Consider the following 27083-nt stretch of genomic DNA (forward strand, 5'->3'; position numbering starts at 1 on the left):
GGAATACTGTAAATAGGAAGTTAGTAATGATGTAAATTTTTCATGTAGTATTTTCATATCCTGTACAACCCTTGAGGGTACATGTCAGGAATTTGATGATCATGATGATGAAAAGCTACTGGCTTAAAATCTTCTCCTTCTTTCTATTCTAATGTCCTTTGAAACATCAGCAGAAAGATAAAATTTTCTCCAAATTTAGAATAAATGAGAACTGGAGCTTTTAGTTTGACAACCTAAAACTTAATGGCAGTTTTAGGTTGTCAAATGCTTCTTGTTGTGCATTTCCCCAATCGAATCTAACACCTTTCTTTGTCAAGTAGATTATCTTTTCAGAGGTATTTTAGAAGTATTTGTAAGGATTATAGAACCTTAATCTGAATACAGCTATGGGATTGGATGGTATGCCGGCTCGAGTTTTACTTGAAGCAGTGAGGGAATTGTCAGTGCCCTTGAACATATTGTTTAATCTAAGTCTCAGCTCTGGGTTAGCCCCAACGCAATGGAAAGAGGGGAAAATAGTTCCACTACATAAAGGAGGCTCCAAGACTGATGTAGCAAATTACCAACCGATCAGCATATCAGGAGTTGTTGTCAAAGTATTGAAGAAGTTGGTCAAGAGCAAAATACAATATTGGATCGATGGAAATGGGATACTGTATGGGGCGGGGAGGGAAGCATGGTTTGTGAAGAGTAGGTCATACCTCAGTAACTTGCTCACATTTCACAATACAGAAACAGCTGAGTTGGATAAAGGAAATGGGTTTACGGTGATACTGCTGGACTTTGCAAAGGTCTTTGACAGGATACCACATGGAATTCTAATCAGTAATAGGGTTGGTGAGATGGATGGAGGGTGGTTGATGGAGAGATATCAGAAAGTAATCCAAAAGAAGGATTGTAACTAGTGGCGTGCCACTAGTTACAAGCCTTCAGTTATCAGAGAGTTCTGTGCTAGAACCGCTACTGTGTAATTTGTACATTAATGATATAGGAAAGGATCTGAGAGGAACTGTTCAGTTATTTGCTGATGATGTAAAGTTTGGCAGAGAAATAGTTAATACAAATGATGTCAAAATTTTGCAAGATAATTTGGATAGATTGGCAGACTGCACAAAGGAGAATGGAAGTCAGTTTAATGTGGCAAAGTGTAAGGTTATGCATTTTTGAATGAAAAGATTACCAGCTGTATACCACATTGGTGGAACTGTACTCCAGGAAATTGACAAAGCCAGAGACTTTGGAGTGTAGTGGATAGGGAGTTGAAGTTTAGCAGGCACGTAGCAAAAGTGGCTAAAGCAGCTCATCAGATCACTGGATTACTGAAGAATACTTTGACAAGCAGAGATAAGCAAGTCATTGTTCTTTTTTTTATCATGCCTTGATAACATCCCATCTTGACTACTGCGTGCAGATCTGGGTACCAGGATTTCTTGGCAATGATGAGGAGGAGAGGATCCAAAGGTGAGTGACCAAGATGGTAGCAGGTTTATGGAATGAACCTTACGAGAACAGGTCGAAGATTTGTAGGTTACAGAAATTGGATGATAGGTGGAAAACGGATGATATGATTGAGATATACAAATTACTGAAGGGTTTTTACAAGATTAATTCAGAGGAAATTTGTCAGAACAGGTCTGCTGGTGGTGGTGGGAGAACTAGGGGCCATCCATTGAAATTGAGAAAATTTAACATGCCGATGAATCTGCGAACTTGCCTGACTGTTTTTGGAGGTCTGGCTGATAATATGCAGTCTACATTTGACTGAGTTTGCATAATTCCTTTGTTGTTTGAATTTATGACCCTAAATACTAAACTTCTTTTAAGAAAAAATGGCATTTAGGGCACTAAAGATAGAATTGCTTCATCTAATCTCTTTTTATAGAGATGTTTTAACATTCCACAGGATTTTGCATCCTTTGAATCTGGATCCTTTCAATAAATTAGATCATCCTGTAAACAGATGACTCCATTTCCCAACATATCTGACAACTGGAATGATATGGCAGAATTTTTTGCTCCTTGTAGTAACCTACATAGCTAATATTTCTGCCATCTAGTAATAATATGGGCAAGACTTCATATATATAAAAAACCTACAAGAACACTTCTGTGACTGTAATATCCCTAATTCCAGAACATTTAAACAATAAAAAAAAACGCAATAACCAAAAGGAAAACAGAATACAAAGTACAAGGAAAACAGAAATAGCAGTCAACGCCCTTGAACAGAAACATACCCTGCAAATCGACAAGGCCATAATAATAGACATACCAGATAATGAAACAATGCTTAGAATATTAGAAATGACAGCCATAAAAGGTGACAAAAACTCAATAAACGTCCACTGGCCCGACATAATCTCCGAGTGTTGGTAACTCCACTTGCCTCATGAGCTCCAAAGACGACGCACTGTCAAAACGGCTCACATCCAGTTATTCCCACACCTGATCTTATCCCATCATATCCTTCCCAGTCTTCAGAAAATAGTTTCTATTCTCACCCCCTCCCAAATTATTCTCTGCCAACCCTTAATAATATATATATATAAAAAAACTGGATTTTTCATAAAGTTCACATACCCCTTGCTTCACCAATAATTTTCCCATATTGCTCTACCCCCACTTTTTCCAAACCCCTTCCTTTCAATCAAACTTCCTCCCTTAACAGTAGATGAATATATATCACCACACAACAGGATGCTGCTAAATAAGAAGACAGCCAGCAACATCCTACAGAGATATGTTCCAAATTTTCCCTCTTATATTCTTCATATATCTATCTATGTAAAACTTCTATAATGCCATAAAATTGAGTAAAAAGCCAATGACATTATAAAAATGGGTACTCCTAAACAAAAATAGGCTAAATAGTCATAAAATTAATATTTACTTAGAGGAGTAACATGAGATTTTACCAGAAATAATACCTGTAAATGCAAAGTATTTTCTGTCTTCTTTCTTCAAAGGGATCTGGAAAGTAGTCAGAATTTAAATCTAGTTTTGTAAAATATTGTGCTCCTTCCTAACAGATCAGTAATTCCTCAATCTTACATAGTAAGAAATCAATAGGCATTGTAACCTTATTGATGGCTCTCAAGTCTAAGACAAACCTTAGCTTCCATTTGGTTTTTCAATGAAGATGAATAGGCTATTCCACTGAGAATTTGACTTCTCAATTATTCCTGTCTTTTCATATTCCTGCAGTAGTTTCTGAAAATGCTCCATATATTTCAATGGAGTCTGAGATTGCCTAATGTAAATAGGAGATTGAATACAAATCTGCACTGAGTGTTATTTGGATTAGAGGATTCTAGAAGAACTATAAATGGATGACAAACTTTCAAAGGAAAACAAGGAATTGAAATAAAAGCATACATTGGCTTATCAACTGAAATTTTTGATTGAAATATGTCCTTTAGTTTAATTGGATAACTTAAAACTAAAATGTCATTTGGAATTAGAGTTTTAATTTTGTTAAACTATAAGAAATGAGTGAAATATGTGCACCCATGTCTAGTAAGATTTCACAGGGCACATTTTTAATAAATCCTTGTAGAACTGTCAAAGGATTATCTCTATTGGCATAAGAAGCTAATGCTACATCAAACTCTCTTTCAGGATTTGAGCTGCATTTAGCTTTACCCATGTCTAATGAGTAGTTTGACATTTCTCTCCTTGCCAATATGATATTGGAATAATTATTTCCAATTTTTCCTATATTCTGAGATATGTTGAAAACAGTTTATCCCTAACACAACAGTCCTTAGCAAAATGACCAGGTTTATTGCATCTAAAACATCTTAGAAAATATCTCTTTTGAGATGTTTTATTCCTATCAAGATCATTAGATTTGCAAGAGAAAGATTGATTTTCTTATATAGTGAAACCTGTGGAGTCAAAACTGAAAAATCACACGTATGACACAGTAATTAACTTTTTAATTCTTTTCCTTAACAAGGTGAAAACACTATTCAAGATTTTTAACCTTTTTCTTGTAAGCTGTTTCTTTAAAATTATCTTTAAGGTCATGCCTAAACTGATGAAACAGCAATCTTCTAAAGAGGATCTTCAGATGAAACATTAAATTTATTAGCAATGCTCAAGTCTGTGGTAATATTCTGAAACAGACTCCCTATTACTTTGAATTCACTGATAAATTTTCCACACTTGAAAATTCTGATATTACTTTTAAACGTTGCATAACTGTCAGTGTCTTTTAATAAAGGAGATGTGTTTAAGAATGTTTCGGCTTTGCCCAATCATTTATTAAGAAGCATAATTAAACAAATGGAAATCTGACCATTTTTCCTAAACCTCTAATTTTTTCTGCATATTTAAAAAATGTTTCTATGCTTTCATGACTATCACCTGAGAATGAAAGTATTACAAAGTTTGGTTTAACTAACTTAAATTCATCATCCTTAATAGAAGAAACTTCATCACTAGAATTACTAACTGCTGTAGCCATTTCACTTCAGTCAAAATTACACTTTCTGGAGTCTAAAATAAAGTGTAGTCACAACCAATCCTGATAGTCGACTGCACCATTATTTATTTATCATTCTTCAACTTTGTAATGATATTGCTTTACAGTTAGTGTTAAATAATTATACAAGGGTTTAATTCCGATTAGTGCAATGACTTAACTCTATTACTTATAGAATCCGGAAAATTATTGACTCGAGTACCAAATAAAAAATTATATATATTTAATGAAACTAAAACATTATATTTTAATAAAATTATATAACTATAAAATTAATTGGATCCAAGGACTTCTAAAATAAGTCTACACTTAAGATATCTCCTTATCTTAAAAGAATACAATCATTCACTCTGACTCTTTCTATAACTGGTTTGTTTAACACATACTCAATCATGTCTACCAGACTAAACACTTTGTTTACACAACAATAAAATGTTCATCAGAGTCCGTTTTCTTGTTAGGCTCTTTCCAGAAACATAGAACCTCTTCACTGCCTAGGGATTTTTTTTTTTAATTAGCATATGATTTTTTTCACTCATTCTTCCTGTTTCACTGAAGCATAAATACTTTACCTCTTGCAGTTCAATTTGATGCACAAATTACCAATATCAGAAAAGTAAGTTTCATCTACTACCTCATAAACAACACATCTAAATAGAGCTCTTCATGTTATTGTTTCAGATTTCAGCAATTCCGTTGCTTTTTCCCACAGAATAATAAACGGATCTGGCATATGGACAAAAGTTAATGGGTGTCAATTTAATGTTGAGAAATGTAAAGATATGCACTTTGGGATAAATTAGATTACAAGCCATTTATCACATTGATGGTGTACTCCAGGAAACAGATGAAGCTAGGGATTTAGGGGTGGTGGTAGACAGAAAGTTAAAGTTTAGAGGACATATTGCTAAGGTAGCACATAAGATTACTTGGCTATTGAAGAACACATTAACAAGTAGAGATAATGAAGTTGTTGTTACTCTTTATAAGGACTTGATACGTCCACATCTGGATTACTGTGCTCAAGTCTGGTCCCCTGGGTTTCTTGGGGATGTGGAAGTGGAGGAGAGGATTCAGAGGCAAGTGACCAAGATGATGAGTGGCCTGTGGAATGTGCCCTATGAGGATAGATTCAAGGTGTGTGGATTGCAGAAGTTGGTGGATAGGACAAAAATAGGAGATATGATAGAAACATTTAAGTTGCTTAAAGGATTTTATAGGCTAGAGGGACCAGAACAAGGAGCCATCCTGGAAATTGAATTAAGATGTGGTCAGTAGGGATGTGAGGAATAGATTTTGTTTTTGCTTAGAGAGTAGTGAATGAGTGGAATGGCTTGCCAGAGTCAGTTGTAAGTGCTTTTCTGTTAATGGATTCAAGGAGGTATGATAGATTGTGTGGACAGATTGGGTCAGTGTTTCCTCAAACATTGAATTAGAACATCAATTCCAATATCCTATTTTATTTACTAAATATAATCACCATCATCATCAAATTCCAGCCATGTACCCTCAAGGGGTGTACAGGATATGATAGTACTACATGAAAAATTTACATCATTACTAACTTCCTATCTACAATTTTCCTCCAAATCAGTCTGTTACTTGTCACAGACTGATTTGGAGAAAAATTGTAGATAGGAAGTTAGTAATGATGCAAATTTTTCATGTAGTATATTTCTATCTTCTAAGGCACTTTTTAACATATCAATCCACCTATATCTTGGTCTTCCTCTCGGTCGTTTTCCTGCCAACCTGGCAGAGAACACTTGTTTTACTAATCTTTCCTCACCCATTCTGTTTAAGTGACCATACCACCTCACATTAGCTCTGTTAACGCATTCCTTGTTGCTGACAATGTCAAGTTCTTTCCTAACATCCTCGTTTTTAATATGATATTGACATTGATGCCATCTGTTCATTTACGCCTCTACGGTTTATCTGTGGTCTATAGTCTTTGGTCAAGTGTTTTACTTCTGATCCAGCTCTCAGATCCATAAGTTAAAACTGGTTTGGACACTGTCTTGAATACAGGTAATTATGGTAAGAAGTCAATTCATTATGAATTGACTTCTTACCATACTAGCTTTGCTGATTCTGTTGTCTATTTCTATATTTAATTTACCATCTTCACTAAATATTGTGCCTAAGTAGCTGAAATGTTTTACTTGTTCCACAGGTTCTCCATTCACAACACAGTTGACATTTTCAATGATTCTGCCTATTTTCATTGTCTTTGTCTTTTTATTGCTGACCTTCATACCATATCTATTACAACAGTTATTCAATTTAGTCAGTGAATCTTGCAGACTTGTAGCAGATTTATTTAGAAGTATAACGTTGTCCACATAAAGCAAAGAGCAGACATTAACATCTCCAATTTTGATATCTTGTTTAATACCACTTTCCTTCATAATGTGATCCATATAGATAATGAATAACAAAGGGGATAATGTACATCCTTGTCTCGCACCAGATTTAACATTAAACCATCTTCCTGTACTTCCATCAATTCCAACTGCTGACTTACAACTCAAATAAAGACTAAGTATTGCTTGATATAATGCCCCATTGACACCATATAACTGTAACATATTGAATAGCTTCTCTCTTGGCACCTTGTCATATGCCTTTTCCAAATCGACAAAACTTAAATACAGATCTTTGTTATATTCCCATGATTTCTCAAGTATTTGTCGTAAAGTGAAGATCTGATCCTGACAGCCTCTATTTGACCTGAATCCAGCTTGTTCTTCACCAAGCTTTTCTTCCACAATTCTTCTCAACCGTTTCTCAAGTATACTTGCATAGATCATACCAGGAACACTCAGTAGGGAAATACCTCTGTAATTCTCACATTCAGTTTTATTTCCCTTTTTATATATGGGTACTATGATAGCTCTACTCCAATTATCAATTCATCCCTCTGTCCAGGCATTCTGAACTATGCAGTGCGGCCACTGTAAGACTTTTATACCACCATACTTCAGCATTTCTGGTTGAATATCATCTACTCCTGATGCCTTTCCACATTTCAAGCATTTGATGGCTTTTTCTACTTCAAGAATGAATATGTATTCCTGACTGCATGCCTGGTCAGCGTTTTTTTTACCACTGTGCTCTCATCACTGCTTGTTTCATTTAGCAGTTTTTCAAAGTAATTACCCCATACTTCAAGGATATCTTTTTCTCCCATTTTCATTTCACCTTTATCATCTCTAACTCCGTTTACAACACTCTTTCCTCCATTTCTAAGCTTCTTCAACAACCTCCAGAATATTTTGACACCGTCTTGATATTTATTTTCTATATTCTTGCCAAAGTCCTCCTATGACTTTTGTTTAGCTAGTTTTACACAGTGTTTAGCTTTCTTACATTTGTCTCTGTATTCTCTAAGAGCACAAGCTGACTTATTTGCCAGGAACTTTTGATACGCTTACTTCTTTTCCTTCAGTGCCTCTTTAACTTCCTCTGTCAAATAGGGAGTTCTGATTTTTCTATTAAATCTTGCAGACAACTTCACCACATGCCTCTCTAGCTGAATCAATCAGGGTTTTCTCAAGGCTTGCCACTGAATCTCCAAAGTTTAGTTACTGTTATCAAATTCTTTCATTTTTTCTTCAATAATCTTTGTGTGTTTTAGTCTACAGTTCACATTTGAGAGCTGCTCAACTTTTATTCGCTTTAAAACTTTCATACATGTTTTTCTTTTCAATATGAAATTCAATTTTATCCTGCTCAAGACTAAATAGTGATCTCTTCCAATTTCAAATCCTCTGTACACTCTGGTGTCCTGCACCAGGGAGAAAACATCACTATCAATAAAAACATAGTCAATGAGACTGTTCTTATTCCTTGCCTCTTCTCTCCATTTGAATTTGCACACATTTTTATGTGGGAACATGGTGTTAGTAATAACCAGTTCATGTCCTGAGCAGAAATCCAACAGATATCTGCATTATTATTAGCTTTGCTCTTTTCTCCTAATTTTCCGAAAACATTTTTGTATGTCTGACAATCATTTCCTACTCTGCTCCTGACATTAGATCCCCAACACGAACCAACTTTTCCTTTTTCATTGTGTCAGTTGCTTTTTCTAAAGCAACTGACACAATTCCTCCACTTCTACCTTAGTAGAACCTTCTGTGGGACCATAGGCACAAATAAGGCTCATTGTCCAGTTCCCCATTCTCATATTTGCCCACATTACTCTACTTGAGACTGCCTGCCATTCAAGAAGATTAGCCTCGTATTTTGTGTTGAATACTATGGCTAATCCTTCTTTTCCTTGCTTATCATTGCCTGAATATAACATTTTGTAATTTATTGCTCAGAAAGATCTCACCAGTTTTTGTCTTTTTTGTTTCAATCACCCCTATTATGTCAATCTGCTACTTATCTAATTCCTCAGCTAGCTCCATTTCTTTCTATTCAGGCTTCTAATGTTGATAGTACCGATCTTTAACTCTGATGATGTTGAGTTGGGGTGTGTTTTCGGGTTTTCAGAAAACTAAATATATATCTTTTTATTTATTTACAAAATAAATTAGTTTCAATTACAGTCTCAATTCTTCCAGTTTAAAGATTCACAGTGCTACGATTCCATTTTGGAATCTTACATTAATATTCTCCCAACTGTCATATTTTCTTAAAAACTTCATAGGAACAAAATTCTCTAGTTGCCGTACTCAAATTTCCCCTTCTCTCACCAGTTGTTTTCCTCGTTAACAAATAAACGGATACCAAACACTCTGTCAGCTATCAATCACCCATCAATCTCCTCGTGAGCATGCGTACTTCATGTAAATGGCAAGCGAGTAGTTACATAGTAATGGCTGACTTAGTCTTCATTAACTTAAAGAGAATGCCTTCACAAAGAACAAAAGATTTCTCAACACTTAACAAATATGAATTACAGTAAAGAAGACTGAAAATGTTACAACTATCAGAATATAGTATGTATATGAAATCTCAAATGCTTGATATTTTTAATAATATCAATAATAGGCACATCACTAGTGCTGATCATATATGTTATGAAACCAAAACTAATAATATATTAGAATAGAGAAACAATTGTTTAATCAAAAAAATTATTTACATGCTAAAAAGATAAATGGTGGTTTAACACAAAATAATTAGGATTTACAGATCACTGCATTTACTCCTAATGCTTATGTGCATAAAAAATGAACAAAAAAATCACAAGCTGTTTCTTATAGTTAGTTCTATTACAGATTTGTCTGGTTGCAAACAAATTTGTAATAGAGACAGATGTCTTTAATGCATATATTGCTTTTTTGCAAACTCAAGATGAGGTCAATTTCACATTTTGTAACATTCAATTAAACAGTTGTTTTTTTCTAAAAATATAATTCTGTTTTTTCAGAATTTTTCAGTTTGCTGAAGATATTTCCCACACACAGACACAAATACCATACATACATACAATGCAATGCAATACAGTACATGGTTATTATACAGAAAAATTTGACAAAATGTTCTCATATTTTGTAAAATTTTTGTATATACTTTTCTGTTTACAGTTTAGAAAACAATGTATAAGAAGAAATATGCAAGGGCACTAATTAAAATACAACTGAAGACGAGTTAGTCAGTCTCATATAAAGTGGTAGCATGATTTTTTTCCTTCCAGAAATTTGAGGTTTTTAATCCAGCATGCATGCAAATCAGCCAGAGAACACATGCAATTAACAAAAAAAATACTATTACTGGGAAATAATTCCACTTGGTTATACTATATATTAAAGATGCCAAGAAATTATATTCTTGGTTTCATCCTGTGTAAGCAAACAAAGTTTGTTTACACAGGATGAAACCTGTGTAAACAAACAAAGTTTGCACATGAAGTAACTTCACGACTGGACTACTTGTATACAGAGGCTAATGACTTCACACAGTATCCCATAATGCAAAGCACGTGTCCTTATAGACAATTATACGAACAAGTATAATGAAATATGCATTAAGGGAAGGGCCACTACCCAGACAGGTTTTGACCTTTATTGAGGTTTGATCAGTGGGAGCCAGACCAAGAAATTTCTATACTTGTATAAAAGTCAAAATTTAACAAAAAAAAGTTTTAGAAATAAGAGGAAAGAACTTATCTTTAATATAACATGAGAAGTATAATAGTATTTGGAAGTTTTTTCACTTGAGACTATAAATTATATATTTAGTTTAATCCTTTATCCAAGTGTAAACAGATGAGACCTCAATAAAGGTCAAAACCGGTCTCGATAGTGGCCCTTCCCTTAATGCATAGCATTATACATGTCCGCAAGGAGATGTGTTTTGCATTATGGGAGATACTAAGGCAAGTGATGAGAACCCATACCACCTTTACCACGAGTTTCCCTAGTCCTGAAGATGCTTCAGGTGCAAACTTTGTTTGCTTACACTTGGATAAAGGATTAAACTCAATATGTAATTTAAAATAGTATATATTTGATGATTTGTGTTGTTGGATACTAGGTTCTTCATATATGTATTCATTTTTTAAATAAATATATACATCAATTTCTTTAATTAGATAAAAATAAGGACATGTTACCAGGCCATTAAAAATTTTGTGCTAGCTCACCAGTCAGGTAGACATTTCACTCTTCAGATGTTAGCCTGGGTGCATTCTACCCACAATAGCTAATATATCACATGTTTATTCTTGAATTGAGTCAATTTATAAGCTTTTGTTTATGCTAATGCATTTTTAATCCTGTATAACTAACAGAGTTGCAGCAAATATATTAACTGCTTATGTAGCAGTGTGTGCTATATCAGTCTGCAAAGGAAAAAACTCATGCATTTCATAAGTGACACAAGACCATTTATTATTATTTTTTTTTATTAATAATACTATTTTTCACTTCTTACACTAAGTCTTGAATCACTTTTATGGAAAATATTGAAAAAAAATTATCTGTCATTTCTAAGCAAACAATGAAAACATTCAATATCATAAAAACTCTAAATAAAATAAAATTCTTAGGTAGGTGCATTTCTTGATTCTGATTGGCTGTGAACCACTGTTGGATGGATAATGTCACAGAACAAAGTGATAACTCACACAATCAAACAATTTAAATACATTTAGGATAGAAACCATATAATGAAATATTCTGGAAAAATAAATACTTCTTTCTTAACTTTAAAAGTTTTAAAATCTCCTATTAGCAATTCATATTCTACATATTTTATCAGTGGATATGAAATAAGACAATCACTGCTGTTTGCCACATATGTATTTGCATATATATTGCCATGTTGCAATTAACTGGTCACCTTGCAGTAAGACTGAGTGTTGTCTATAGATAAAATGATACATGCATATCTTACTTCTCATTGTTTACATTTCATTACAATGAAATCACAGATAACTGATAAAACAGCCATTGTAAGGATCAGCATTACCCCGACAGATACAATAAGTATGGTAGGCATTATAAAAACTACATAAAACAGAATCGGCATTATGTAAATAAAACTAATATTAAACTGAAACTTCGTTTTTTTTACTTGTCATTCAAAAACTCTCTCACTTGTCATGGGAAATGAGCAGGCAAGCACATTTTTCAAAGCCTGATTACATCCCACTTGTAATTTATTTTTGTTGTTTGTTTTATTCCGATCAAATGATTGAAAAATATAACTCACTTACTGATCATTTAGGGTGGCATCATTTGATTCCTTGTGTAACTGACTAGATTCCAAAAATATTCCTGAAATTGTATAATGTTTCATTTATAAAACCATAGTTAATTGTTACTATATTTTCAGTCAATACTATTTAAAATGAAAAATGAAAGCAGAATCCCAGTGATCAATGAAGGATAGCTAATATTTTATATCATTATAAAAAACAGATTAGATACAAATAAAAGAAATAATATTATGTATCCTGCATCAAAAGCATGTGTTGAGAAATCCCTTAACAATTTCACAAAAGATTACTGAAATAATATAAAATCAACGTGACTATCAAATTCTGGTTTTAAAACTAAAAGCGTTTAGGATGTCATATTTAAAAATATAACATCTAAAATGCTGAACTACTAGGTATAATTGGACCGCATTATGCATCACTTGACCAAATGCCAAATTGATGTTTTAGAGATTAGTTTGCCATCTAGTGTATAATTATGTAACCTACCTATAAAATAATCAAGGCCAAGCAGGCTGTTTCAAAGAACTAAATGCCAAACAGAATAAGTTCCTTTTAACAAAGCAACAAATCGATGTTTTTTCCAAAAGCATCAATTTGGCGCTTGATCAAGTGATATATAACGCAGTCCAATTATGAGGGTTTTGAAATTGAGTTTTTTTTAAAAGAAGACTTACTTTCACTTTAAATATGACTCAATCCCATTTTTCACCTCTTATTATTTTGCTTAACAGAAGGCAATACTAGAAGCAGATAGACGACACAAGGTGCAATAAAAAAAAATAAAAAAAAAAAAAAGCTTTTACTACTATTACAGGATGTTTTATGTATCTATACAACACTTAATGATTTGTACAGGTATTTTGGACAAGTGATTCTGTCTGCATTTTGTTTAGCTTCACTCTGTGTCCAATATGGCAGTGGCCAAAGCTCAGTCCACTAACAGACTGTCACTGAAAGTGGCACTGGAGGATTTTAACATGTATAATTCACTTAAGTTAAAAATATCGCAGCTAATTAAGAGGAATGTGTATATGCATGCATGAAATGCAGGCAGTAGAAAGTGTTGTAACTTTTCTGACTTTAGTAGCAGCAGAAGTAGTGAGATGGAAATGGACGAATGCCAAGATATGAATACAAGTGATATGTTTGAGGGTAAAGAGATGTCAAAGGATTTTATTATTATTATCATTATCTGAGACATCCATTGATTGACAAGGACTCATTGAGAGAGGCTATACATCACTCAAACAGGTTGTCATACATTTCCTTAAATTCATTCACACTAGAGACTTTTCGCTGTTCGCATGGTTCCCTGGTGAAAACAACGGGGGCCTTATTTAAACCTCTCATACATGAATTTTTATATTCATTTATAAAAAATTATAATGATGATACAGTACTATTTAATCTTACAGTATTACCATGAATTCATTAATTTTGATAAATTTGTGCCCTGTATATGCCAAAAATGATGTGTCCTCATATGAGGTCCTTATGCATGAGAAGATTAACAGGGCGATGCCGAATCCGGCATGAAATTCTGTACCATCATTTTATATTGTGGTTTAAGCCAATAAGAAAGCAATTTGGTCGGCTTAATCCCAAATAGCCAGACCAACCTCACTCGTTCAGTATCCAGGTATTCAGTATAAGGAAGGAAATTAATTAATGCAGATGAAGAGGTTATGGAAGACATAAAGAGAGGGGTAAAGAACAAAAGTATAAGAAATATAAGGCTCAAGCTAGGAAGGTAACTGCACTGTAGGAGTAAGGAGAAAAAAAACTGGAAACTGAAAGGAGATTAGCACTGTGATCCAAGGAGAATTTTAAGTTATTCTTTTGTTAAATGCCAGTGCGAGGAAAAATGATTGTGAATAAATACCTTGCTAGATGGAGATAGTAGTTGAATTACAAGACAATGACATACTTGATTACTTTATTGAAGTGCTTCATCCTGATAAAGTAGACTCTATTCCTTGAAAAATATATACATACACGTGGCACGTTTGAGGATGAAGAGAAAATTGAAAGATCACAAGTGAATGAAGATGATACAATCAGAACAGCGAGCAGTCTACATACGTATATAAGGTAGTGATAGAGATGGAATTTGACATTTTGAAGGGGTGCGCTAAGGAAATGACTATTCTGCTGATCTAGTTATTTAATGAAAGCCTTGCAACAGTGCAAGCTCTTAACAAAGTGAAAGGAGGGAAAGATAGCACTATTGCATAACAACAGTGATAGAATATAAGTATCAAACTATCAAATACCTGTTGCATTTCTGCTCAGAACATGGACTGGTTATTACTAACACCATGTTCCAACATAAAAATGTGCACAAATTCACATGGAGAGAAGAGGTAAAGAATAAGAAAAGTTTCATTGACTATATTATTGTTGATAGTGATGTTTTCTCCCTGGTGCAGGACACCAGAGTGTACAGAGGATTTGAAATTGGAAGCGATCACTATTTAGTCTTGAGCAGGATAAAATTGAATTTCATATTGAAAAGAATAACATGTAAGAAAGTTTTAAAGCGAATAAAAGTTGAGCAGCTCTCAAATGTGAACTGTAGACTAAAATACACAAAGATTATTGAAGAAAAAATGAAAGAGTTTGAGAACAGTAACCAAACCTTGGAGATTCAGTGGCAAGCCTTGAAGAAAACCCTGATTGATTCAGCCAGAGAGGCATGTGGTGAGGTTGTCTGCAAAGATAGAAAAATCAGAACTCTATGGTGGACACAGGAAGTTAGAGAGGCAGTGAAGAAAAAGAAGAAAGCATATCAAACGTTCCTGGCAAATAAGTCAGCTTGTGCTCTTAGAGAATACAGAGACAAATGTAAGAAAGCAAACACTGTGTAAAACTAGCTAAACAAAAGTCAAGGGAGGACTTTGACAAGAACATAGAAAATAAATATCAAGAAGATGGTAATATATTCTGGAGGTTTTTGAAGAGGCTTAGAAATGGAGGAAAGAGTGCTGGAAAAATGAGTTAGAGATGATAAAGCTGATATGAAAACAGGAGAAAAAGATATCCCTGAAGTATGGAGTAATTACTTCAAAAAATTGCTAAATGAAAAAACCAGGGATAGCATAGCGGTAAAAAACACTGACCAGGCATGCAGTCAGAAATACATATCCATACTAGAAGTAGAAAAAGCCATCAAAGGCTTGAAATGTGGAAAAGCAGCAGGAGTAGATGATATTTGACCAGAAATGCTGAAGTATGGTGGTATAAAAGTCTTACAGCGGCCGCACTGCATAGTTCAGAAAGCTTGGACAGAGGGACGAATTCCCGATGATTGGAGTAAAGCTCTAATAGTACCCATATATAAAAAAGGGAAATAAAACTGAATGTGAGAATTACAGAGGTATTTCCCTACTGAGTGTTCCTGGCAAGATCTATGCAAGCATACTTGAGAAACGGTTATAAAGAATTGTGGAAGAAAAGCTTGTTTAAGAACAAGCTAGATTCAGGCCAAAGAGGCTGTCAGGATCAGATCTTCACTTTACAACAAATACTTGAGAAATCATGGGAATATAACAAAGATCTATATTTAAGTTTTGTCTATTTGGAAAAGGCAATGACAAGGTGCCAAGAGAGAAGCTATTCAATACACTGCAGTTATATGGTGTTAATGGGGCATTACATTAAGCAATACTTAGTCTGTATTTGAGTTGTAAGTTAGCAGTTAGAATTGAAGGAAATACAAGAAGATGGTTTAATGTTAAATCTGTTCTGAGACAAGGATGTACATTATCCCCTCTGTTATTCATTATCTATATGGATCACATTATGAAGGAAAGTGATATTAAACATGATATCAAAATTGGAGATGTTAATGTCAGCTCTTTGCTTTATGCAGATGATGTTATACTTCTAAATAAATCCGCTACAAGTCTGCAAGATTCTCTGACTAAATTGAATAGCTGTTGTAATATATATGGTATGAAGGTCAGCATTAAAAAGACAAAGACAATGAAAATAGGTAGAATTGTTGAAAATATCAACTGTGTTGTGAATGGAGAACCTGTGCAACAAGTAAAACATTTCAGCTACTTAGGCACGATTTTTACTGAAGATGGTAAATTAAATATAGAAACAGACAACAGAATCAGCAAAGCTGGTATGGTGGGAAGTCAATTGAATAAATTCATATGGAATAAGAGAGAAATTAGTTGGAACACTAAATTAGCTGTATACAAGGCAGTGTTCAAACCAGTTTTAACTTATGGATCTGAGAGCTGGGTCAGAAGTAAAACACTTGACCAAAGACTAGAGACTGCAGATATGAGAGTCCTGAGAAAGGTTAGAGGCGTGAAAAGATGGCATCAATGGCAATATCATATTAAAAACGAGGATATTAGGAAAGAACTTAACATTGTCAATATCCAGGAATGAGTTAGCAGAGCTAATCTCAGGTGGTATGGTCACTTAAACAGAATGGGCGAGGAAAGATTAGCAAAACAAGTGTTCTCTACCAGGTTGGCAGCGAAACGACCCAGAGGAAGACTAAGATATAGGTGGATTGATACGGTGCAAAGTGCCTTAGACGATAAAAATATAAGATCTGATAATGTAGGAGTCTTGATAAGTAACAGACTGATTTGGAGGAAAATTGTAGATAGGAAGTTAGTAATGATGTAGTTTTTTTCATGTAGTACTATCATATCCTGTAAACCCCTTGAGGGTACATTGCAGGAATTTGATGATGATGAGTTTCACATTTAAGCTAGTTGTTTCATCTGGGTTTGGAATGAACATACAAATATACAACGAGCATTAAATATGAATCATTACATAACTAAAAACACCAGATGTATACTAACTATTACACAAGTACAACAGAAACATATGGAGCGTGGAAGCTGACATGTGGTCATTCATGGTTCAGCAGGTGTTCTTGATAGTTTGAAGAAAAATTAAAGTCCGATGTGTTTAAAGATCTGATAAAAGATTTCCAAATGTCACTCAACATGTCTTGTTATCTACAAATCCTAAACCATCAATTTGGTGGAGATATATAGACGACATATTCATAATATGGAAACACAGTGTGGCTGAGTTACACGATTTTCTGTTATCTATTAAATCCTTCCACCAGGAAATCAAATTCACTTCAGAACTTGAAGGAAAATTACCTTTTACAGATGTTCTGATTACAAAAAAACTAGTTCTAAAGTGAATTTGATTTCATGGTGGAAGGAGTAGGTAAGATACAGGTAAGATTTATGCAAGCAAACTTGAAAAGAGATTGAGAAAGATTGTGGAAGAGAAACTTGGAGAAGAACAAACTGGGTTCAGGCCAAATCGAAGTTGTCAAGATCAGATTTTCACTCTAAGACAAATAGTTGAGAAATCGTGGGAATATTACAAGAAAATGTACTTAAGTTTTGTAGATCTGGAAAAGGAATACGACAAGGTACCCAAAGAAAAACATTTCAAAATACTACAATTATAAGGGATGAATGGAATATTATACAGAGCAATACATAGTCTACGTTTAAGTTGGCAGTCAGCAGTTAGAATTGAAGGAAATAGAGAGAACATGTAAAATCAGGGTTAAGACAAGGATGCACATTATCTCCACTCTTATTCATCATCTACATGGATCACATTATGAGAGAAAGCGGCATCATGCCTGATATTAGAACTGGAGATGTCAAACTTAGCTCTTTGCTTTATGCTGATGATGTTGTACTACTTAACAAGTAGTACAAGTTCAAGAACAATTTCAAGTTCTTTCCTAATATCCACATTTTTAATATGATATTGCCATTGATACCATCTCTTCACACCCCTAATCTTTCAGGACTCTCATATCTGCAGTCTTCAGTCTTTGGTCAAGTTTTATTTTTAACCCAGCTCTCAGATCCATAAGTTAAAACTGGTTTCAACTCTGGTTCTTTTTCCTGCCAAACTTGACAGAGAACACTTGTTTTGCTAATCTTTCCTTGCACGTTCTGTTTAAGTGACCATACTATCTGAGATTAGCTCTGCTAACACATTCCTGGATGCTAACAATGTCAACTTCTTTCCTAATATCCATATTTTTAATATGATATTGCCATTGATACCATCTCTTCATGCCCCTAATCTTTCAGGACTCTCATATCTGCAGTCTCCAGTATTTGGTCAAGTGTTTTATTTCTAACCCAGCTCTCAGATCCATAAATTAAAACTGGTTTGAGCACTGTCTTGTATACAGCTAATTAAGTGTTTTGACTAATTTCTCTCTTATTCTATATAAATTTATTCAGTTGTCTTCCTACCATACCAGTTTTGTTGATTCTGTTGTCTATTTCCACATTTAATTTACCATTTTCACTAAGAATTGTGCCAAGGTAGCTGAAATGTTTTACTTATTCTATAAGTTCTCTGTTCACACTGCAGTCAGTATTTTCAACGCTTCTGCCTATTTTCATTGCCTTTGTTTTGTTGACCTTCATACCAAATCTATTACAACAGTTATTCAATTTAGTTGGGTAATCTTGCAGACTTGTACAATTTATTTAAAAGTATAACATCGTCTGCATGAAGTAAAGAGCTGAGATACGCATCTCCAATTTTGATATCAGGTCTAATATCACTTTCCTTCATAATGTGATTCATATAGATAATGAATAACAAAGGAGATAATGTACATTGTTGTCTGATACCAGATTTAACATCATACCATCTTCCTGTACTTCAATTCTATCTGCTGACTTACAACTCAAATAAATACTAAGTATTGATGAGTAGGTTTAATTTTTTTCAACCCAAAAACTAATGTAATAAAAAATAACTAACACTGGGTTTATAGGTCATAATAATTATTTAATAAATAAGTTTCACATGGGGTGCTTAAGGGTCAAAGCTGTATAACTGAGAGGAGACCTCTACATAGCCTTTAAAGGAATGCGGAGAACCGACCAGGGCTTCTGACCTAATGTCCAATCCTCACATTCTCGTGGTGTACCCTGTTGGGTATCTACTTGGATACTGAATGAACGAGGAATGGCTGGCAATTTTGGATTTAGTCGACCAAATTGTATTCTTATTGGCTAAACCAAAATAAAAAATGATGGTACAACATGACAAAATTTCATGCCGGCTGGGGTGTCGCCCGGTTAAACAAGGACCCCGTTGTTTTCGCCAGGGAACCAGGGCAAACATGAAAAGTCAGCTACTGGAACAAATCTGAAAACAAACCCCAACTCAACATCACCAGAGTTAAAGATTGGTACTATCAACGTAAGAAGCCTGAATGGCAAAGAAATGGAGCTAGCTGAGGAATTAGATAAGTACCAGATCGACATAACAGGGGGTGACTGAAACAAAAAAGACCAAAACTGGCGAGATCTTTCTGAGCAATAAATACAAAATGTTATATTCAGGCAATGACAATCAAGGAAAAGAAGGAGTAAACATAGTATTCAACACAAAATACGAGGCTAATCTTCTTGAATGGCAGTCAGTCTCAAGTAAAGTAATGTGGACAAATATGAGAATGGGGAACTGGACAATGAGACTTATTTGTGCCTATGGTCCCACAGAAGGTTCTACTAAGGTAGAAGTGGAGGAATTTTTTGAGGCTTTAGAAAAAGCAACTGACACAATGAAAAAGGAAAAGTTGATCCTTGTTGGTGATCTAAATAGCAGAGTAGGAAATGATTGTGAGACATACAAAAATATTTTGGGAAAATTTGGAGAAAAGAGCAAAGCTAATATTAATGGCAAATATGTTGGATTTCTGCTCAGGACATGGACTGGTTATTACTAACACCATGTTCCAACATAAAAATGTGCACAAATTCACATGGAGAAAAGATGCTAGGAATAAGAAAAGTCTCATTGACTATGTTATTGTTGATAGTGATGTTTTCTCCCTGGTGCAGGACACCAGAGTGTACAGAGGATTTGAAATTGGAAGTTATCACTATTTGGTCTTGAGCAAGATAAAATTGAATTTCATATTGAAAAGAAGAACATGTAAGAAAGTCCAGGAATGTGTTAGCAGAGCTAATCTCAGGTGGTATGGTAATTTAAACAGAATGGGAGAGGAAAGATTAGCAAAACAAGTGTTCTCTGTCAGGTTTGGCAGGAAAAAGACCCATAGGAACACCAATATATAGGTGGATTGATACAGTAAAAAGTGCCATAGAAGATAGAAATATAAGATCTGATAATGTTAGAGTCTTGACAGGTAGCAGATTGATTTGGAGGAAAATTATAGATAGGAAGTTAGGATGATGCAAGTTTCATTTAGTACTATCATATCCTGTACAACCCTTGAGGGTACATGTCAGGAATTTGATGATGAAGGGCCAAATGCAGAAAATATACCTCCTGCTTAATAAGTATTTAGCCTTTCTCCAATTCCCTCATCATGCCTATTAGGCATAACTTCTGCTTTTACACAAACTGCATATTTCACATCAGATGGCACCGATATAACATCACCCAAAAATATGCTGACTCTCTGACATCAGTCTTGTATAGATGAACAAGACAAATTATCTCTTACTAGCCCAAGAGAACAGCTCACTTCATGCCTCCTTGTTCTTACAAGGAAAAAAAAAAAAAAAAAAAACACCAGAATGAGATTTTTTTTTGTTTGAACATGGAGAGTTGGAGGTGAGTAGAATGCATTCATAAAACATGTGAGTAGTGGATGGATGAACAACTTTAAATCTCAGTATGATAGATATGTTTGATTGTTAAATAAGACCTATTAGTCTTGCCTTCAGCCTCTCTGACTGAATCAATCAATGTTTTCTTCAGAATTTGCCACTGAGTCTCCAAGATTTAGTTACTATTCTCAAGCACTTTCATTTTTTCCATGTTTATGTACTTTAGTCTACAGTTCACATCTGAGAGCTACTCAACTTTCCAGAGGTGCTGCAGAAGTATCAGTAATAATAATTCTCAAAAGCTTGAGACTTGGACACCAGTCCCATATCATAAAAATTCTACTCAAAATTTGAACTCCAGAGTTAACCAAGCGATACTGAACTCCAGAGTTAACCAAGCAAGTGTCATATTAGTTTGGCATCTATCATCCAGCATGCTCCGGCAAGCATACATTAAGCCTATTTATCCCCCCCCCTCCCAAAAAAAAGAAAAATGTCAGCTATTTATCATCCCTTGTGTAGAGGCTTAAGTGTTGTGAGGAGATTATGTTGGAGGTTTAATGGATTTTTTACAACACTCAAAAAGAATTAAATTAGAATTTAATACTTCCTATATTTCGTCCTAGTCACTAGGACATCTACGGGGATTACAAAGACAATTAATGTAACATGCACACAAAAACTTACAATACTAAGCTCAACCACGTGGGTGACAATAAAGTCCTATCTAGGTGGAGCGTCCTCTAAGGGCAGTAGTAGGTGGCCTGGAATGTAAGGTGGGACCTCTGGTGATGACTGTTTCCCAAATCTTCGGAAGCTTAATGCAACCATATTTGTTAAGATTTGGTTGGTTTCTGAGAGCTGCTGCTGCTGCTTCTAAGAAAAGTCTCTCTTTCTTGAATTTGCTGTGGTGGAGCATGGTGGTTTTCTTCCAAAAGAACAATTGTTTACCCTTCCTAGACACCTTAGTCACGCGCCTGCCTAATGATACACTTGCCTTCACTGTATACAGAAAACCCACACACACAGGCAGATACATTCACAAACTCTCCCACCACCACCCGTCACAACAATATGGCATCATTAAAACCCTTACCAAGAGAGCCCACAATCTTTGTTCCAGTGGAACCGCCCTCACTACTGAGCTTAACCACATACACAGAACTTTCCTCTCCAATGGCTACAGCGAACACAGCATCAAAAAAATAATCAATTCCTCCCCCATTCCCCATCCCTCTCATCAACAAGAATTTAAAAATGCCATCACCATACCCTACATCCGTGGCACTTTGGAAAAAATAGCCAAGATACTAAAAAAGTATAACCTACACACAGCATATAAGCCCTACCGCAAACTGGTTACCCTTATTCGTTCTACGAAAGATCAGCTCCCTCCTCTCTCTCTGCCTGGAGTTTACAAAGTACCCTGTTCCTGTAAGCTTGCGTACTTTGGACAGACAGGCAGATCAGCATCCATCCGCCTGGAGGAACACAAGTCGTACATCGTTAAACACAACTATGGCCATTCAGGCTTGGCTGACCATGTTTTGGACACCACCCACAGAGTATCATGGAAGAAAACCACCATGCTCCACCACAGCAAATTCAAGAAAGAGAGACTTTTCTTAGAAGCAGCAGCAGCTCTCAGAAACCAACCAAATCTTAACAAATACGGTTGCATTAAGCTTCCGAAGATTTGGGAAACAGTCACCACCAGAGGTCCCACCTTACATTCCAGGCTACCTACTACTGCCCTTAGAGGACGCTCCACCTAGATAGGACTTTATTGTCACCCACATGGTTGGGCTTAGTATTGTAAGTTTTTGTGTGCATGTTACATTAATTGTCTTTGTAATCCCCGTAGATGTCCTAGTGACGAGGACGAAATATAGGAAGTATTAAATTCTATTTTAATTCTTTTTGAGTGTTGTAAAAAATCCATTAAACCTCCAACATAATATTTATTATCCCATTTCACACACTTGGATTCTCTTTAGCAATGGAGATGGTAATTAATACCAACCACCTTCTTCCCTATCTGGAGACAAAGAAATCAGTGATGAGCAATAACGATTCTTCCACTGTCACTCCACAGCAAACCTCCACCAACCTTACCTACCTTTGGACAAAAGTGATGAAATTCTTTACAGAAACTAGTAATGTCACTATTAACATTTCCTAACTCCTAAATGTCATATTTTATTAAATTTTATCTATACAAAGCAGAGGTACTGCTATATATAAAAAAAAAAATGTTTTGTTCCTATAAATTGTCTGAAGGAAACAAAAATTGGGATGTTCAGTTTTCTAGCTATTCCATATAGGAAATTTCAATAAAATTCATCCAGCCAGAGTCTCCAGGAATCATTTGTGTACATACATACAAAATGAATGTAATAGAGACTTGCATATTTTGCAAAATGCCCTAGTAATAATAAGTGTAAAAAATAAATCAACAATATCTGTTAAAATATGAATTTCAAAGTACAATATGTGATTAGTATGATCTGGTGAATACAGATATATATACATACCCAATGACTCATTCACTAGTTTCCTCAGAAATGGACTAAAAAGTAATGTATTCCAATGAGTTTCATGCAGAAATGGTATCTGCAAGTTCCCAGCAAGATTTGCTAATAAAAAAAATAAATATGTATAAAAATAATTACAAGAATACACAGCTACTGTAAGTCACCTGATGTGCATTTTTTTTAAATTAGTTAATATAAAAATTATTTTAGAAAATTTCAATATTCTATCATTAACACATTACAGTGCAGTAGAAAGTCAAAACTTTGCCATTTCTGAGACCATATTATCTGCAGATGGAATTTTGAATTTACATTTGACCAAGTATCTTTATACATACACATATATAGGTATATATATATATATCAGTTCCACGTATAAAAGACCATATATGAAACAAAAAATTAACTGATATTCTTTCTGAATAAGGTATGGGTTATAGCTGCAGGGAACAGAGTCAGATGGAATGAAAGAAAAGAAGCAGATTCAATGAGTTTGCAGTTATACTGTGAATGGAATAATGGGAAGCTATATATGCAGGCTTAATAGAAGGTGGAGGAATAATAGACACTAGTTCAGCAGAACTTTACGTATAAAAATACCTAGAAAAGACAAAGCAGAAACAGACCAGACCACCTATTAGACAGCAGTTGAAGTGAATCTATGAAGGATAACTAAATCCCCCCTCCTTCAGGACAACATAAAGAAGTTTTAAAGAGGTTTCTGTTAGTGTAATTTTCGAAAAGTGTTTAGTAGCTGTAGACAGATGCATATAATGTCTTAAGCAGAAAGAGCACAGTAGTGCTAGTGATGGCAGGAAATAGAGTAAGAAATTAATTTATATTCTCTTTGAATAGATAAAACTTATAACAGCAGAAAGAGAGAAAAAAATCGGGACATTATTATTAATGTTGAATTGAACTGTGATTTCAGATCACAGTTCAATTAGGTTATACAACTATTCCCCTTTCCCTACTGAGGAATAGTATGGAAATCAGTGTTTAAGGCAATAGTTGTAGATCTCAAAGCTTGGAATTTGAGCACTGCAAGGTTTGTCAAATGAACAGATGAGGAATAGTGCAAATTATGCATGAGTTTGAGCTCAGTGAGAAGGTCAATAGTATAAGGAAGATACAAGAGTGAAAGCAAGAGAATATAGATCCATTGAACACTACTGCATCAGTGGCAAAATATGAGAAAATTAACTACCCAATCAGAGTCTGCTGAACAGCACCCTAGGCAAGATCCAATGAAATGCCTTGAAAAAATCAGGAGCAAAGGTTTCTACATACCTTTCCATTGTATATACCTAGATGGTCACTGTATATACGTATTGTATATACAGTGATCACCAGTATGGATTCTGATTAACTGCTAACTTCTAGACAAGAAGGCCCCACCGGAAAGTAGCTGACTGTTAATGATCTTTTCCGTTATTTTAAAGAGAACTGAAGTGGGATCAAAATATCTACAGCTTGATGAGACTTTCTTTTTGGAATGGACTGAACACAAGCTTGCTTCATGCTGTGGATGGATGCCAGAGTGTGAAAGAGTGCATATGATATAATACAGATATGAATTTCAACAGCAACTTGCAAGTAGAACTAAGAGATATCATCAGAACCAGAATACTTTTTTTTTTGACATATAGATTACTAAAGATTCTTCCTGATACCTTCCTGTCAAAAGACAACAGAAGGTATGTAGAGCACTGTTTTTTTTTTTTTTTTGGTATGGCAGGAGGTGACCTACATTAGTCATCTATGCACAGGTTGGAAAAAGATAATGCTGAGAATTCAACTTTCTCTTTAATTGTTGTTACAGAATCAGTCATCTGGATAGAAAAAATACAGAATGGTTAAAAGGAATGGATTATCAGAAGTTGCATGTAGTGACTCTGTAATGGACCAGAAAGCACAAATACAATTTGTAGAAGAGGTAAGATTTCTGCATCTGGTCTTTCAAAATTCTGAACTGAATTTGATAATGATTATTTTGTATCAACTGTTATATTGATACAAAAATATAGAAATTATGCTCTAGAGACCAAATATGGAATTTCTTCAAGTTACTTTAGACCTATAATAAGAAGAGTGATCTCACAGCAAGCAACGAAATTCATCTCCCACCTAAAACTTGACTCAACCACTTGTAATATGCTGACATTTTTTTTTTCTTTCATGGACTGCTTTGACATACCTGTAAGAAACTCAGGACGTGGATGATACATTTTTGGCTTATTCTGGATTAATGGTTGATGAATTGCAAATGAATCGAGAAACAGTCAGGGTAATTTTAACAGAAGAATCGCATATGCGAAAGATTTCGAAAGAAAGCATGACAATGCGGCAAGCCATTGTGAGCTCATCATGAGAGAGATACTGGCCAAAAATCTATTACTGAATTAGGTAATCCTGCTTATTCACCCTATTTAGCTCCCTGGAATTTCTAGTTGTTTCCAAAATTAAAGATTGTGCAAAAATGACTAAGATTTTCTGATAGCTGATATCCAGCATAACGTGATAAAGGAATTCAAAAGTACTCCAGACAAACAGTCCAGGCTTGTTTCCAAAAATGGGACCACCGTCTAAACCATTGTAACAATGCACAAGGGGACTACTTTGAAGGCGACAGTAGGCATAGATGCATTCCAGGAATTAAACTCACACCTCATATATGAGAAGAAAAATCAAGCCTAGGGAAAGAAGCTAAAGCTAGGTGTATGATTTTCAGAATTGGATATGAGTTGAGCTACCATATGAATGTTAATGAGCAAGGAGAAAAGCTTAAATAAAAGATTTTAAAAAAAATAAAATAAAATAAAATTGGGCATTCTGAGGCATGGAATATCAGATCATGTGAAGGCAATAAGTGCTACTCATGTATCACAGAGAACCATACACTGCAGTTTGGAGAGTAAAGATGTAGTAGTTTTTGCAGCTACTATTTGAGGTTTAGTCAAAAACATGGTAATGCACATAGTTTATGTTTGTGTTTATGGCATTAATGTTAGTGAAGTGGATGTGAAAGTGTTATTTGATAGGATTTTTGTTTTTATACTATTATGCTAAATTTTTAATAACTTCAATAACATATTGAAGTATAGGGATATGTTACCACAGAGTTCTGACAAGTAAAAAATCTACAGCAGTAAAGCCATTCGGCAGACAGCTGACAGAATGGCTTTACTTCTGACCTTTAAATGAAGGAGGTTTAGGCTTCCACAATACATCTGAAGTTACTTAATAGTATCACTCACACTGCATATCAAAGAGAGGAGAGAAAGAGAAGCCCGAATCTCTGCTCCGAAGATTAACACAACATCAGCCATTTCAGGCCAGCAAGGTGACCTTTTACAACACAACAAAAGTCATTTATCACCTAACAGAGTCAACTGTCATTTTTGCCAACTAGAAACAGCTGATTTCACATAACCCTCTATAACAGAAATGAGCTGTGCCACAAAAAAGCAGTGAACATCTCACAATGGAGGCTATATATTACACTTCACTGTTTTCATTAGCAGCTAAAAAACTTGGGCCATGAGGCTTTTGGACATGACATGCTGCTAATGTTTTTTCATTTCCCAAAAGGAGCATGAGTACTCATTAACTTTCTTTTTTTTTTAGAAAATCAGTAAACATCCAGTTTCTACTGATTACCACTGCTGCTAAGTATAAGTGCATTCCAAAAGTGTCTAAGAGGCAAATGTTAAGCCAAAGTTGCTATAGAAGAGAGAGAGCGAGAGGAAAAAAATATATAT

At 34.8% G+C, this 27083-nt stretch overlaps 1 protein-coding gene across 2 annotated transcripts in view; it reads right to left on the bottom strand.

Moving 5' to 3' along the window:
• Nup75 (nuclear pore complex protein Nup75) overlaps positions 1–27083 on the bottom strand; it is a 492606-nt gene that overhangs the window by 429661 nt on the left and 35862 nt on the right. For both annotated transcript variants that reach the window (XM_090404850.1, XM_090404851.1), the window contains exons 3-4: positions 23323–23424; positions 12162–12222 (exon numbers count right to left, since the gene is read on the bottom strand). In XM_090404850.1, coding sequence (XP_090260976.1) covers positions 12162–12222; positions 23323–23424 — 163 coding nt within the window. The remainder of the gene's footprint in view (positions 1–12161; positions 12223–23322; positions 23425–27083) is intronic.

The sequence above is a fragment of the Typopeltis vanoorti genome, chromosome 15 (genome assembly GCF_054136105.1).
Source record: "Typopeltis vanoorti isolate ZY-2024b chromosome 15, IOZ_Tvanoo_1.0, whole genome shotgun sequence".
Taxonomy (NCBI): Eukaryota; Metazoa; Arthropoda; class Arachnida; order Uropygi; family Thelyphonidae; genus Typopeltis; species Typopeltis vanoorti.